The sequence below is a fragment of the Brassica napus genome, chromosome A3, assembly GCF_020379485.1.
Source record: "Brassica napus cultivar Da-Ae chromosome A3, Da-Ae, whole genome shotgun sequence".
Classification (NCBI taxonomy): Eukaryota; Viridiplantae; Streptophyta; class Magnoliopsida; order Brassicales; family Brassicaceae; genus Brassica; species Brassica napus.
The window spans coordinates 25,669,707-25,685,127 of NC_063436.1; the positions used below are offsets into that span (position 1 = coordinate 25,669,707).

General features: G+C 33.4%; 1 protein-coding gene across 1 annotated transcript; it reads left to right on the forward strand.

The window, feature by feature from the left end:
- Nucleotides 1-12,759: 12,759 nt before the first annotated feature.
- Nucleotides 12,760-13,783, forward strand: LOC125590024 (putative cysteine-rich receptor-like protein kinase 9). The gene has a single exon (XM_048762878.1). It carries the CDS (start codon nucleotides 12,904-12,906, stop codon nucleotides 13,759-13,761), a length of 858 nt encoding a protein of 285 aa, XP_048618835.1. The 5' UTR covers nucleotides 12,760-12,903; the 3' UTR covers nucleotides 13,762-13,783.
- The last annotated feature ends 1,638 nt before the right edge of the window (nucleotides 13,784-15,421 follow it).

Genomic DNA, 15,421 nt, shown 5'->3' on the forward strand with positions numbered 1-15,421 from the left:
CTCGATATTTCTGTACGAGAAATGCCAAGTGGAAAGAATACGTGAATTTGTACGTCCTGGTTCAGTGCACTCCTGTTCTGACAAAGAATCATCAACAGAATGCCTTTAAGAAAAATTGGAGCAAGACTTTCTATTCCCTAGCTGTAATTCTAGGTACAAACTTTATTAATCTTAAAAATCGAAAAAGAAAAAGATTTAAAGAGTAAAAGGAGAGAATCGAAGAACAAAAAGGTGAAATTAAAAAATATAAGGAGAAGGAGAGCGGGATCCAATAAAAAAACATAAAGAGGAGAAAGGAATGAGAAAGTTTTTTTCAAAAAAAAAAAAAAAAAAAGAAAGGAATGAGAAAGTTGAAAGAAAAAAAATCAAAGAAAAATACAAACAAAGAAGAAAAAAAGCGAAGAAAATGAAAGAGGAAGAAGAGATCGAAAACAAGGAAAAGACATAAGAAGAAAGAAGAAGGAGAAGAAGAACTAAGAATTTTAGCTTTGCTTAATCGAGTTCGCCCTAGGTTTTGCTCTCTGACACGTTTATCGAGGCACAAACCTCTTAATCTTTTCAGACGTTGGCGGTGGCTTGGGTCACCAGCGTCCACCCTTGTCCTTGTCTGCGAAAGATGAACTGAACTTTCGCAGCTCAACAGCCGCTGCTCTCCCTCTGCCGATAATATGTCCGATCGACATTGCCGGAAGGATACGAGTCAAAATATTGGCTTGAAAAGTCTTCTAAAGCATAAAAGCCTTTATTCCAGGCCATTTGTTTCACGGTCCACTTTTATGTGGAGTAATGTAATTACTCTCTCTTTTATAAACGTATTAATTATTCTCTCTTTCATTAAACTCTTTTATAAAAGAATATCATTTTAACATTATTCATACAAATTTAAATTCATTTAAGTCTTTAATAATTATATTTATATTTACCAAATAGTATTTGAGATAAGAAAATTATTTATAAAATTTAATCATTTTATAATTAATATCTTATATATTCACTACAAGAAAACAGCGGTATTCTGACGGACGTTCCGACGGAAAATGAAATCCTCGGAAAATCCCGAGGAAATTCCGAGGAAACACAAAATTTGGTTTCCTCGGAATTTTCTCGGAATATACCAACGGAATTCTGAGGAAATATCATTCCGTCGGAATATTCTTATGGAATTCCGAGGAAAATTGTATTCCTCGGAAAAAACCGATGAATTCCGAGGAAATATTATAGACGTTAGAGAGCCGTTGGAGAGCCGTTGGGGGATTTTAAAAATTCCGAGGAAATTCCGACGAACTAGCCGTTGGCATCGGAATTCTGTCGGAATTTCCTCGGTCTGTCGGAAGGATTTCAACTATAAATACAAGCACCCCTCTTCCTCTTCATTCACTCCATATCTTCATCCTCCCTCTCACTCTCTTTACACACGAATTTGATTCATAAAAAACATGTCTTCTTCAAATTATTTTCGTTCTTGGATCGATCGACCTCATTTGGATCCGAACACGAGATTGCTTACGGAAGAATACCAACGAGGTATAACCGAATTCATGGGGTTAGTTCACCGACAACCGGAAGCAAAAACAGGTATGTTAAGATGTCCTTGCTCTAATTGTAAAAATAAAAAGGTTATTAAAGAGTGGGATGTTTGGACTCATCTATATTTGAGTGGGTTTACACGAAGTTACAAAATTTGGTATCATCATGGGGAAACTGATTATGAACATGGTAGTACTAGCGAACCTCAGCCAGCGGTTAGATTAGAAGAACCAATTAGAACAGATGTAGATAATGGTGTAGGTACTGAGCAGATGGTAAATGATCATTTTAGAGGGGAAGATTTACCCAATGCCGAAGCTAGGAGATTTTATGATATGTTGGATGCTGGAAAGCAACCATTGTACGAAGGTTGCAGAGATGGTCATTCAGCTTTATCATCTGCTACAAGATTGATGGGCATTAAGACGGATTATAATTTGGCGGAAGACTGTGTGGATGCGATTGCTGATTATCTAAAAGGTATTCTACCCGAAGATAATGTAGCTCCTGGCTCATACTACGAGGTTCAGAAACTCGTAGCTGGTCTTGGTTTATCGTATCAGGTAATAGATGTATGCAGAGACAACTGCATGATTTATTGGAGGGCGGATGAACAGCGGGTTTCATGCAAATTTTGTGGGAAGCCTCGTTATAAAGATACGAATGGAAGAGTTCCAGTGCCATATAAAAGGATGTGGTATTTGCCTTTGACGGAAAGGTTGCAGAGGTTGTATATGTCTGAACGCACAGCGCAACCAATGAGAATGGCATGCGGAGCACTCAACAGATGGTGAGATCAGACATCCTTCAGATGCAAAAGCGTGGAAGCATTTCCAATCAAAGTATCCCGACTTTGCGTATGAGAGAAGAAATGTCTACCTTGGATTATGTACTGATGGTTTCAGCCCGTTTGGCAAGAGTGGAAGACAGTATTCTCTATGGCCACTCATTCTTACACCATACAACCTACCCCCAAACTTGTGCTTGCGACGAGAGTTTTTGTTTCTCTCGATTCTCGTTCCCGGACCAGAGCATCCTAAGAGATCACTTGATGTGTTTCTTCAGCCACTAATATATGAGTTGCAACAACTATGGGCTCAAGGTGCTGAAACATACGATGTTTCGTATAAAGAAAACTTTCAAATGCAGGCAGTACTAATGTGGACAATAAGTGATTTTCCAGCATATGGTATGTTATCTGGATGGACAACGCATGGAAGGCTATCATGTCCATATTGTCAAGATAACACTGATGCTTTCCAACTAAAACACGGAAGGAAAACGTGTTGGTTTGACTGTCACAGGAGATTTCTACCACCAGATCATCCATATCGTAGAAGTAGGAATTTGTTTACGAAGAACAAGAGGGTGTTTGACAGTTCACCTCCGGAAATTTGTGGGAAAGATTTGAAGACACAACTTAGAGATTTTGGTGCAGAAAGGACGCCAGACGTCGGTGGACATGAGCGTTTTCCGGTAGATGGTGTTGGGGACCTACATAACTGGCACAAAAAAAAAGTATTTTCTGAGATCTGCCATACTGGGAGGATCATCTACTAAGGCATAATTTAGATGTCATGCATATTGAGAAGAACTTTTTTGACAATTTCATGAACACGATCCTTAATGTTCAAGGTAAAACAAAGGATAATTTGAAGTCAAGACTAGATTTAGTCGATATATGTGCTCGTTCAGAACTTCATGTTGATGAAAATGGTAGGGCTCCTTTTCCCATATAACGACTTGATGCAGCGGGAAAGGATGCGTTCTTTGATTGGATTTCAAAAGATGTGGAATTTCCAGACGGTTACGCATCTAATTTGCGTAACTGTATCGACAGAAAGGAAGGAAAGTTTACTGGCTTGAAAAGCCACGATTGCCATGTAATGATGCAGCGCCTCCTTCTGTTTGCCTTCAAGGAACTATTACCACGAAATGTTCATGAAGCAATTGAAGGGATAAGTGGTTTCTTCCGCGATTTATGCACGAGATCAGTGACTCTTGAAGGTATTGACAATTTGAAGACTAACATAGCCGTGATTCAGTGCAACCTTAAGAAGATATTTTCTCCCTCATTTTTTGATGTTTTGGAGCATCTTGTTATTCACCTGGTAAGAGAATTGGAACTTGGTGGTCCTGTGCAGTATAGATGGATGTATCTGTATGAGCGGTATATGTTCCATTTGAAGAAGATGGTAAAAAATTTAAGTAGGGTGGAAGGTTCTATAGTCGCACAGATGATCAATGAAAAAACTTCAAACTTTGCCGAGTACTACTTTCCAGCAGAAGTTCATACCAAAAACAGAAGACCTGCTCGGCATGATGATAGAGGCGAACGGGTAACATATCATTGGAAGGTTCCAGACATTTTCACAGACGTTGGACGACTTAGCGGAAAACCAAAGGACCGTCGACTTACTGATCAGGAGCGCAGTCATTTGCAAACATATTTACTCACCAACTGCGAAGATGTTCTTCAATATGAGAGGATTTTCATGGCAAAAAAGCGGTTCGAATATAGATACGCCACAGAGGACGAACTAGAAGAAATGAAGCAGAGAGAATTTGGTGGATGGATGTTTACTTATGTGAGTGATGGTTTGGCCAGAGGTGAAACATTTGACGATTGGATACGCGAGATGGTCGTTGGACCAAACTTTGTTGTGAAGTCATATCCGAGATTTGTACTCGAGGATATGCATTCACAACTCAGAAGAGGAGACGTTCGAGTACGACTTATGATGCTGGTGTTTGTTCTGCATCAGGAGATGATGTATACTACAGACACATAAATGAGATTTTGGAAATCAAGTATTTGGGCATGGTTGGATTGCGCTGTACTGTTTTCTATTGTGATTGGCACGACAACACTCCAGATCGAGGTGTGAGAACAGATGCATTTGGTGTTACATCAGTAAATTCGAGACGGAAGCTGCAATATTATGATCCTTTCATTCTTGCTTCTCAGGCCGATCAGGTTTGTTATATCAAGTACCCCCGGGTAAGGAACAGAGATGATCCATGGGTTACTGTTACAAGACTCAACCCGAGAGGCCGAGATCAGGGAAGTTCCGAGCAGGAAGACCCACTACAACCAAGCACATCCGGCAACTTAAGTGCAGCAGAAGATTTAGGTGGAGTTGGCCTTGTAGTCGATTTAACCGACTTCGGAGAGGAAGCCGCCGTTCACGTAGAGGATGAACCAGTGATTGGAGAGTTTCACCAAGATCCAGATTCAGATTCATCTGGTGATGACGACTCGGAAACAGACTAGCGTCGACCTTTTTTTTTTTTTTTTAAATATAAATACCAAGGAAATTCCGAGGGAAGATAGGTTTTCCTCGGAATTTCCTCGGAATAGATCTTGTCGATTTAGGAATTTGATTATACATTCCTTTTCCTCGGAATCTCCTCGGAATTTTTCGAGGAAATTCCGACGAAGATAAGGTTTTCCTCGGAATTCCCTCGGAAAATTCCGAGGAAATTCCGAGGAACTTGGGGTTTTAAACCGAAAACAACTTTTTACGGATTGAATAACACGTATATAACCTTCATTAAGTGTCTTAACCAGATTATGATGTTTGGAACTAGTAACTTTGGTGTTTTACCCAATAACAAACACTTTTACGATTGCATGAACGAAAACCACACAACATAAGAGAAACACTTATACACTTTAATAAACGGTAAAGGGAATATGATGCAGCGGACAACTAGGTTGAACGGTCGATCTAAGAATTTAGGTTCTTCGAGACCTGTTCTTGGATCAATCAAGAGTTTCTTTCGATAGCTTCTTGAGACCAACTTCCTGAATAAGATGAATTTAATCGAATCTTGTTCAAGGCAACTCAAAATAGATGAACTGAATCAAATCTCTTTTAAGGTAATAAGCAAAAGCTCTATTATTAGTTATCAAAGTCCCCCTACAACTTTAGGCTTCAATGCCTATTTATAATAAATCCTTAATCTAAAAAAACTCTAATCTTAATTAAAATAGGAAAACCATTAAAATATAGAAAATATAAATAAAAGGTAATTATCTAAATTAATATAACTAATAAAATAAATAACAAGATATTTGGAAATATTCCAAATACTTATCTGCATCAGAATACTTACAATTATTTTTGAAATTTTGTTATTTCATGGTTTATGATCATCTATACAAAGAATCCTCAATGGTATGCATTATAATTGTATAAGAAATGAAATACGGCGAAAATAATCGATGTTTTAAAACCCCAAACCCTGGTTCCTCAGAATTTCCTCGGTAATTACCGAGGGTATTCCGAGGAATCCTGGTTCCTCGGAATATTTTCATTTAACCGGGTAAACCAAGCCGCCAAATATTTCGCGAAAATTGAATTAAAGATTTCCGAGGAAATTCCGACGGAAATATAAAATACTTCCGAGGAAATTCCGACGGATAGTTTCCGTCGGACGCCTCATAATATTAGGGCGAGCCCGATCTTCTTCCCCATTTCTCTCTTCCTCTCCGCGCCGCACAGGCTCTCCCTCTCGCGATTTCCGGCGACTCCACCGTTCTCTCTCGCGATTTCCGGCGAATCTGCCCTAATCCTCCCCCATAATCATGTATGAACCCTATCCCACTCTCTTAGGGTAGATTTGTATGGTTTTTAAGTAGATTTGATGATTTTGGAATGAGATTTATAGATTTTTGTTAGGTTGAATGGTAAGATTGTGTAAAATCAAGTTTGATTATGTATTTCACTTGATTTGGATTTTTTTTTTGGTTTTTATTGATTTTGTGGTTATAAAAATCGAATTTGTAATTATATATATATATATTCAAAACGTTTTTTGTATATAAAATCTATTTTTTGCATTTTAAAATCATTTATATATTTATTAATGATTTTTAAAATCTATAAAACTTTTTTGTGATTAAAAATCATATATATAATATTTAAAATCATTTTTTTGTTGTAATAAAACGTTTTATGTATTTTATTTATAAAATATAAATTTCTACATTTATTAAACATTTTTAATATTATTAAAACTATTTTTTGTAATTATTAAACATTTTAAATATTTTTAAAACTATTTTTTGTAATTATTAAACTGTTTTTGGGATTTATTAAAACTATTTTTTTAATTTTTAAACTATTTTTTATTTATTAAAACTTTTTTTTTTAATTATTAAACTATTTATATTTTTGTGATTAAAAACTATTTTTTTTAACTATTTTTTATTTAAACTGTTTTTTTTTATTAAAATTATTAGAACTAATTTTTAAATATGTTCTTTTTTAATTTACAGGTCTAATGATGATCAGATCCGGCCTCGCCAGCGTCGTAGCCGGGGTGGTATGGGGAGCCAGTCTCGGGGTTCGTCCAGCCATGTTCAGGATTCCGTTTCGCCCCACAGCTCCTACCATACATCTCCCTCTCCATTACCCGCTCCTGCTGCTCCCGCTGCTGCACCCGCTCCTACTGCTCCCGCTGCTGCACCTGCTCCTCTGGGTCCTCCGGGAGTGATGAGTGTTGCGGAGTTGGTTCGACAGCCCGGTCGTGACCATCTTCCCTATCTTACTGAGTATCCACATGGACATTGTCAAACATGGTAATTAAACTTTTATTTTTTTAACTATTTTTTATTTAAACTGTTTTTTTATTAATAATTTGTTTTTTTTATTAGGTTCAACCGATCCGGGAACGGGATCAGCGCATGGATCAACCGTATGATGTACTCGGCCCTCGACAAGGGACATCCGACTTTCACTGACTTCCCTCCCGCGAAGCAGCATCTGTGGTTTCGTCAGTTTGCGGTAAGTATTCAAATTTTTTACTTATATTTTTTATTTATTAAAACTATTTTTTGTAATTATTAAACTATTTCTATATTTATTAAACATTTTAAATATTATTAAAACTATTTTTTTAATTATTAAACTATTTTTTATTTATTAAAACTTTTTTTTGTAATTATTAAACTATTTTCTATATTTATTAAACTATTTTTTATTTATTAAAACTTTTTTTTGTAATTATTAAACTATTTATATTTTTGTGGTTAAAAACTATTTTTAAACTATTTCAGCAAGAATTCAACTGGAATTCCGATGATACGCTCTCTATGTATCACCATTTTGTCCATAAAGTTATGGACAACTATGGGAAGCAGATGTACGAGTGGAAGAAAAAGTGAGAAGTAAACAAGGTAATTTTTAATTTATTAACAATTTTTAATGTATTAAACTATTTTTTAAATTATTAAACTTTTTTTTTTTAAATTAAAAGGTCCCAAAGTCGATGAACGACACGGTCTGGAAGGAGTTGTGTGCGCATTGGGATAAGGAAGAGACGAAAGAAACTTCTTCCACCAACTCCAACAACCGCAGGAGCGACCGTAAAGGGAAGGGCATCTACAAGCATAACTTGGGTGCTCAATTTATTGCCACTCTGGCGGATCGCATGGTAAGTTCAACCGCTTTTTCTTCAATTATTTAAGTTTCAGAATTTTATTTTTTGTGCATTTTTTCAAATTTTTAATTGTTTAATTTATTTTTTTTCAAGGCGGAAGAAAATGAGGGCGACCCGGTTGATGATCTCGCCCTAATGAAAAGGGCGTATACCAACAAGAAGACCGGCCAGATTGATGATGGTCTTGTGAGGGACGTGGTCGACCTGGTCCAAACTCAGGTGTATGACGAAGTGTCTCAGCTTCAAACCGATGATGACGATTCGACGGCTTCGACCAACTTGTCCCGGGTTCGAATCAAAGAAATCGTTGATTTATATTAAATATAAATATTCTAAATTTAAAGTTCAATTTAAATATTTTTTGATTTTTATTTTATCATCAATTTATATTATCTAAATTTGGTTATTTATATTTCAGTCGGTTCCAAAGAAAAAGGGACGTTTGGTCGGTTTGGGTCGTCGCTCCCGGTCGGCTGCTCCTTCTTCTGCACCACCGGCATATGTTGATCCAGAAGTTCTTATAGCTCAGCTGAAGGACAAGGATGATCGGATATCTGCGTTGGAGACCCAGATGGCAGCTCAACTGGCGGGCTATGAGACCCAGAAGAGGCTAAACGAGCAGATGATGGAGATGATGAAGAGGATGTACCCGAACGAGGTGTTCCCGAACATTCCAGACCCGTAGTTTTTTTTTTTTAACAAAAACTCAGAATGTTTTATTTAACTTTGAATATTATCTACTATGTTTTAATGTTTTATGTTTTATTCAATTTTAATTTTAATTTTAAATTTTCGAATTTAAATTTTAAAAATTTTAATTTTTTAAAAAAAATAAATTTTTTTAAAAAAATAATTTTTTCGAAATTCCGAGGGAAAGCAGTTCCTCGGAAATTTCCGAGGATCTTATTTCCCTCGGAATTTTCCGAGGGAAGAAAGTTCCTCGGAATTTTCCGAGGGACTGAAATTCCTCGGAATTTTCCGAGGGAAATAAGTTCCTCGGAATTTTCCGAGGGACAGAAGTTCCTCGGAATTTCCCGATAAACATTCCGAGGAATATTTCGTCGAAACTTCCGAGGATTGGACCATCGGAATTCCATCGAAATATTCCGAGGAAGGCTTCCCTCGGTATATTCCGAGGAACCTTCCGACGAACTTTGTGTCCTCGGAGTTTCCTCGGAATTTTGTTTCCTCGGAAATTTCCGACGGAATTCTGAGGAAATATGAATTTCCGAGGAGATATTTCCGAAGACTTTTTTCGTCGGTATGTCCTCGGAATAGCGTTATTCCGACGACATACCGACGATTTTTTCCCTCAGTATGCCGATGTTTTCTTGTAGTGATTAAAACAGAAGTCACAACCTAGATTCATGTGTGATTTTTTAAAAAATGGACCTAATGGACTTATTCCTTGAAAGTCATGTTACATTTAATATCAAATTTTATCATTTAAATTTTGGGTCTACCAGAACTTTTTATTGGGCTATCAATAATTAGATTTAAGCAATAGATGATCCATTGGATTTATATATAGTATAAATTAAATGGATATAATTTAATATTGTAATATTATACCTCTATATGCTAAATATTTAAATATTTGTCGATGTAAACTTTTATAATTATAAAGATTTTTTTTTAAATAAAAAAATCATATTATCTAACAATGATTAATCTTTACTACCTTAAACCAATGAAATTTTTTTAAACTATTTAGTTTATTTTAAAAATTAAACAAAAATTAAATATTTAATTATTTACTCGATAATATAAATCCATGAAGCAAAAAATTTAAATTTTTAAAAACTTTAAAATGTTACAGTATCTTTGAATATGACAATAAAACAATATTTTACTAATCTTTATATATAGTTACGATTTTAATAATGAAATAATAATCCGAAAATATATATATAGAAGAAGATACAAATACATGTGAAAGTTTGAAACAATTTATTCAATGAAAAAAATATACAGTAAACTTATTATTTTTACTGCAGATTTTGAAGAATCCAGCTTCTGAAGCTTGGACCCTTATTGTCTTAGAATTCTAAAATGATATTTTTCATACAATTAAAAAAAAAGTTATAATGACATTTTTGTATAAAACAGAATAATATTTAATTTTAGTTTCTTCTAAAATCAGGTAAATGGGAGTTAAATGGTTATAGCTAAGATTTATGTTAGTAATCTGCTAGAGCCAAGTACGTTGATAATCTTTGTATCTTGTCTTCGTCTTCGGGGGACGAAACTCTCATTTCGGTACCATTTTCCTTTGCTTTTGTGTTATACTTAGTCTGTATGTTTTTGGCTTTTCCTCAGTGGGAATCCTTTTACTTATTTATTATTATTTTTGGAATATGTCTTATTTATTTGTTGATCACAAATGTTGGCATCATCTCTGCGTAGGAGATTGTATAACGTGTTTTCTGGGTGTAATATCTGTAGAAATTCACCCCAATAGAAATTGCATGGGTCAAGGACAACTTGCGATTGAAATTCAATTGACACCAGAGGTGTCTGGTGGATATATACAAGCTTGATGTTCTACCCCGAACAGCATATCTATGATCTTGAAAACTATCCATTCAAGATTTTTTTAAAGCAAAAATTTTATTTTGAAAAAAAAATCACTGATGAAGACATTTAATTTTATTTGATACTAGTCTACATTTTTACATTATTACGTAAACAGTAAATTTCTCATATGAGAAATATTTATGTTAAGAAGCAAACACTTTAGTTTCAGGAAAAAGAAAAAAAAAGAAGCAAACACTTTTGCACTCTTTGCACGGCACTGACTGAGATATATTTTCAACCTATATTTTTTTAAAAATTATATTAGTTTTTTTTTTGTATTTGCCTTAGTTCTCTTCCAGTCTTTGCACGGCACTAACTTAAAATCACAACTCTTCAGACACCATCTTTGTTAATACGACAAGGTACGCTAATAACTCTTCGCACCCTTTTGTCATCTTTCTCATCCTATAAAAACAAGACTATAAACAAGATTATAATCTGTTAATTAATTGCGCTAGACTCAAAGAAGATAAACAATCATGGAAGCAAATAGACTAATTCAAAGCTGCATGTCCTCGTTCCCGGTGATTAATAGTTTTGTAAAATGTTCTTCAACGAGAGGAGCTACATGCATTAGAAACGGAAGCATATCATCGATGGAACTTAAAGCAGACGAATTCATTGATGGACCTGCTTATCTACTTTATTTACAATGTTAACGAACAGTGATCTCAAAGACGGGTTTAACAATGACAAATTTGGCTAAAATATAAAAACTGACCAAAAAGTTGGTGTTGTGAACAAACGCGAATCAACTCGAAAAAGCAAAAGAGAGCATAATGTATTGAGACAAATACCCGTTTTAAGTTTTGTATATTATTATGTAAATAATTATCTTTACAACCCTTAGATATGTGTTTGTATTAGCCTAAAACCTGATTTTCTTATTCTTTTAAGAATACATAATTATTTAGAGAAAAAAAAATTTCCTAATCCATAAAGTATATCGTACTCCCTATATGTCAACCTTGATATCAAGTTTATCTTTCTTGCGCCTACGATCGATCCAACAAATGTGGATTTTTATTAGTGCACAAAGATTTAAGAAACTTCCAGATATAATAGGTAAAAAAAACAAACTCAAACCAACCTAAACCAAAGTATATAGTTTTTTATAAATCCAGATAATTTGGTTTGGTTTTACACCGGACGATCCAAAAAAAAAATGAAGTGTATTTAATTAGATACAAGAAACAAAATAAATGAAGAGTGGACATACCTTGTTAACGTATCTGATTTCACATTGACGGAGTTTGTTACATTCAGGAAATTTATCAGTTGCTGCTTCAACAGCTTTACAATCAAACTAACTGCTATGAGCCATATGTTTTAAAAGCATTAAGCTATATGAGACATTCTAAGTTACAAACACTAGTGTATGAAGGGCATCTTTAATCATTTGAAATTAGGTTTTTATTTATCCATGCAGTTTCCATTGAGTACTGCTATCGCCGCTCTGATACCATGCAGATTGCTCTACGTTCAAATTGCTCAATATTTATCATCTGTAAATTTTGAGGCACTTGGATACTAAAAGAAAGGAGAATTGGTTACAAAAGTACCAAAGAGATAGTAATTGTGAAGCAGCTGATAAGTCTTCGTAATTTGTCTTTACTTCGTCTTCCGGTGGACGAAAAACTTTCCATTTTCCTTTGCCATATCCTTTATATATTAATTGAAAAGCATTGCAACTTTTTTTTTTTTATCCACGTGTCATAACTAGGATAATTCTTAGAATTCTTAGAAAAATAGGTTGGTCCATATAATTATACAATAAGATTTTTACTAAACTAACTTTAAATTCATTATTAATGTTCTTTATTATTTTCTTAAATAAAAATTACAGCATTTTCTAATGTGACTAAAGTATATATGACAATTAATGGTTTTAAATAATAAAGATTTGATAAAAAAAAGTGTATCTTCTACCATATTTGTTTACTCAGTACACTATATATATGCACCATTTTTAATATGAGTGCAATTTTCTACTCAGTACACTATATATATGCACCATTTTTAAGTTTAGAATCTATATTGTTTTACCATAATATCTTGATTTTATACAATAGTTAACTAAAAATGTAATGTCATAAAAATGATCAATTTTTATTTTGTTTTTGGCTTTGTAATAATTTTTTGATAATTGGCCCAACATGAAAATTTGATTCAAAATCAAGTTAATAATACAGCATGGTTCCACTTTGTAAACTTTTATTTTTATTGTTTAACTAATGAAAAAAGGCGTTTACTTTCATTGGCTTTTGGTCGTCCCAAACCAAGAGAGGGTTCATTTTATAAATGGGACCTGCATAGTCTGAAGTCTGAACCTCATATCTTGTAAACCGAACCATGTCTTCTCGTGCCTCTTTCATATTCCTCTTCCTTTTCCTTTACTCCTTCCTCACTAGCTTCCGAGCTACTGCTGAAATTCCCATCTTTGTACACCATTATTGTCGAAATACGACAAGGTATACAGCGAACAGCACTTACTTCACCAATCTCAAAACACTTCGGTCCTCTCTCTCTTCCACCAACGCCTCATACTCCACCGGATTCCAAAACGCTACGGCCGGACAAGCTCGGGATATGGTCACCGGACTTTTCCTCTGCCGGGGAGACGTCTCGCTGGAGGTTTGTCGTGACTGCGTCTCCTACTCAGTCAAAGATATCGTAACTAGGTGTCCGAATCAGAGAGAGGCCACTATCTATTACGACGAGTGTATGCTCAGATATTCTGACTGGAATATTTTCTCGAACGTCACATTCACCGGCGAATTTTTAATGTATAACGATTACAAAATTCTATCTGAGGACCAAGTCCGGTTCGAAAACTTGGTGTTGACCACAATGATCGAAGTTGCCTCTGCAGCAGCCAACAGCTCTCGACGTTTCTGTACGAGAGAGACCACGTGGAAAGATAACCTCGATTTGTACGTCCTGGTTCAGTGCACTCCTGATTTGACGAGTGAAGATTGTGTGCGCTGTTTGGATCAATCCATCTACAAATCGCGTTTTGGAAGTGTTGGAGAGAGACTTCTTTTACCTAGCTGTAACTCAAGGTACGAACTTTACAAGTTCTACAACAAAACCGACGTTAATACAACACCGCTGCCTCCACCGCCCCTAGAGGCGTCTACTCATCCGGTGTCATCTGCTCCACGGCCTAGAGTTACTCATCCGGTGTCATCTGCTCCACGATCTAGTTAACTCTTTCATCTTACCCTGTTTCTTGAAACTAGCAATACGACTAGGGATGTCAGTTTTCTCCTTGTGATTGTTTAATATTAAACTAAAAATTTTGTCTGTGTTTTCAAAGTTATTAATTATTTTAACCAAATTTAAATTTGATAAAATATTCTATAATTTGATCTAATAACCACGTTTAGCTTTATTTAGACTATTTTCTGGTTTTTACATATTAGTAAGATTGTATTCACATTTTCAAAACACAAAAAGTTTGGTAGAATTTTAATTCAAGTAAACAAATATTTAAACTTAAATCAAAATTTTATGCTTATATTTATGAACAGTTTATGTTTAGTTTTAATAAAAAATTAGTTTTTGTTGGATTTAACTTGCTGGGCTTTGAAAATATAAACTTAGTTTATTGATTTTAATAAATCATTATAAACTTTTCCTTGTAGAAAAAAATAAATTATTTTAAAAATAATCCATCATTTGGTCATTCATCATTGCCCCTTGATTTTATCTTCTTATATATTATAGGGGTATATTAGTAAAATAGATTAGTTCATCTTTTTATTTTATTTTATATTGGTAAAAATGTATGATTATTAAACTTTATTTAAAATTTAATATTTAATTAATACTAATTCATTTTACTCTTAAACTTATATATGATCAAATATTTAATCAATAATAATTTAATATTTTATTTAATACTACATTTAATAAAATTAAATTTTATTCAAATAGATAAATATATGTTTTTATAACATCTCAAACTCAGTGCCATTTTTAATCTATAATAATATTTAGAGGAAATTCATCTAGCTTATTGCTATTTTTATCTCTATATTTAGGAGAAGAAATAGCAATGTCTTTTTACTCTATATTTTGATCAATGCTAGTATAAGAGAATTTTATTGGAACAAATTTCATCTCTATTATTAAGATTCTTTATTTTAGAAGAAAATATAGCAAAATACATCCGAGTTGATATTATAAGCCTACCTATTTAAATATATTTTAAAATCTATTAAAATAATTCAGCCTTATTTAATTGTACATATAATTCCATTAATTATTTTATTAGATAGTATCTAAAATATTATTATCTAAAAATATATATAGATTTTTCTATTTATAATTTGTAAAATTAAATTTTATATATTGTATAAATAACTAGTGTATCAAGTTAGCTAATAATATAATTATTTAATTTAAATATTAATATACATATATATATAAGTGTCACTATAATTTTATTTTTGGTTTTTAAATTAGAATTTTATAAAATATGAATGTGTAATCGTATTTAAATATTTTATTCGAGTTTCATTAATCATTTAGAAAATAGATATCATAAAGATTTTAATTATATATTGTTATATTGTTAATGTAATATATAATTATTAATAAATTTTAAAATTTATTAAAAGATATTTTGAGTTAAATTGTTTTTAATGAATTAGTTAGTTAGAATATATTTAATGTTATTATTAATAAAATCTAAAAAAATCTCATAAATCAGTTAATTAATCTAGACTTAGGGTTTAGAGTCGAGGGGTTGGGGTACTATTTTTGAATGTAGAATTTAAGATTCTAATAAATATAAAATAACTATATATATATAAAACAAGGGTATAAGAATCTTTTTTTCTCTTAGTGAAGAAGGTGTTTGTGA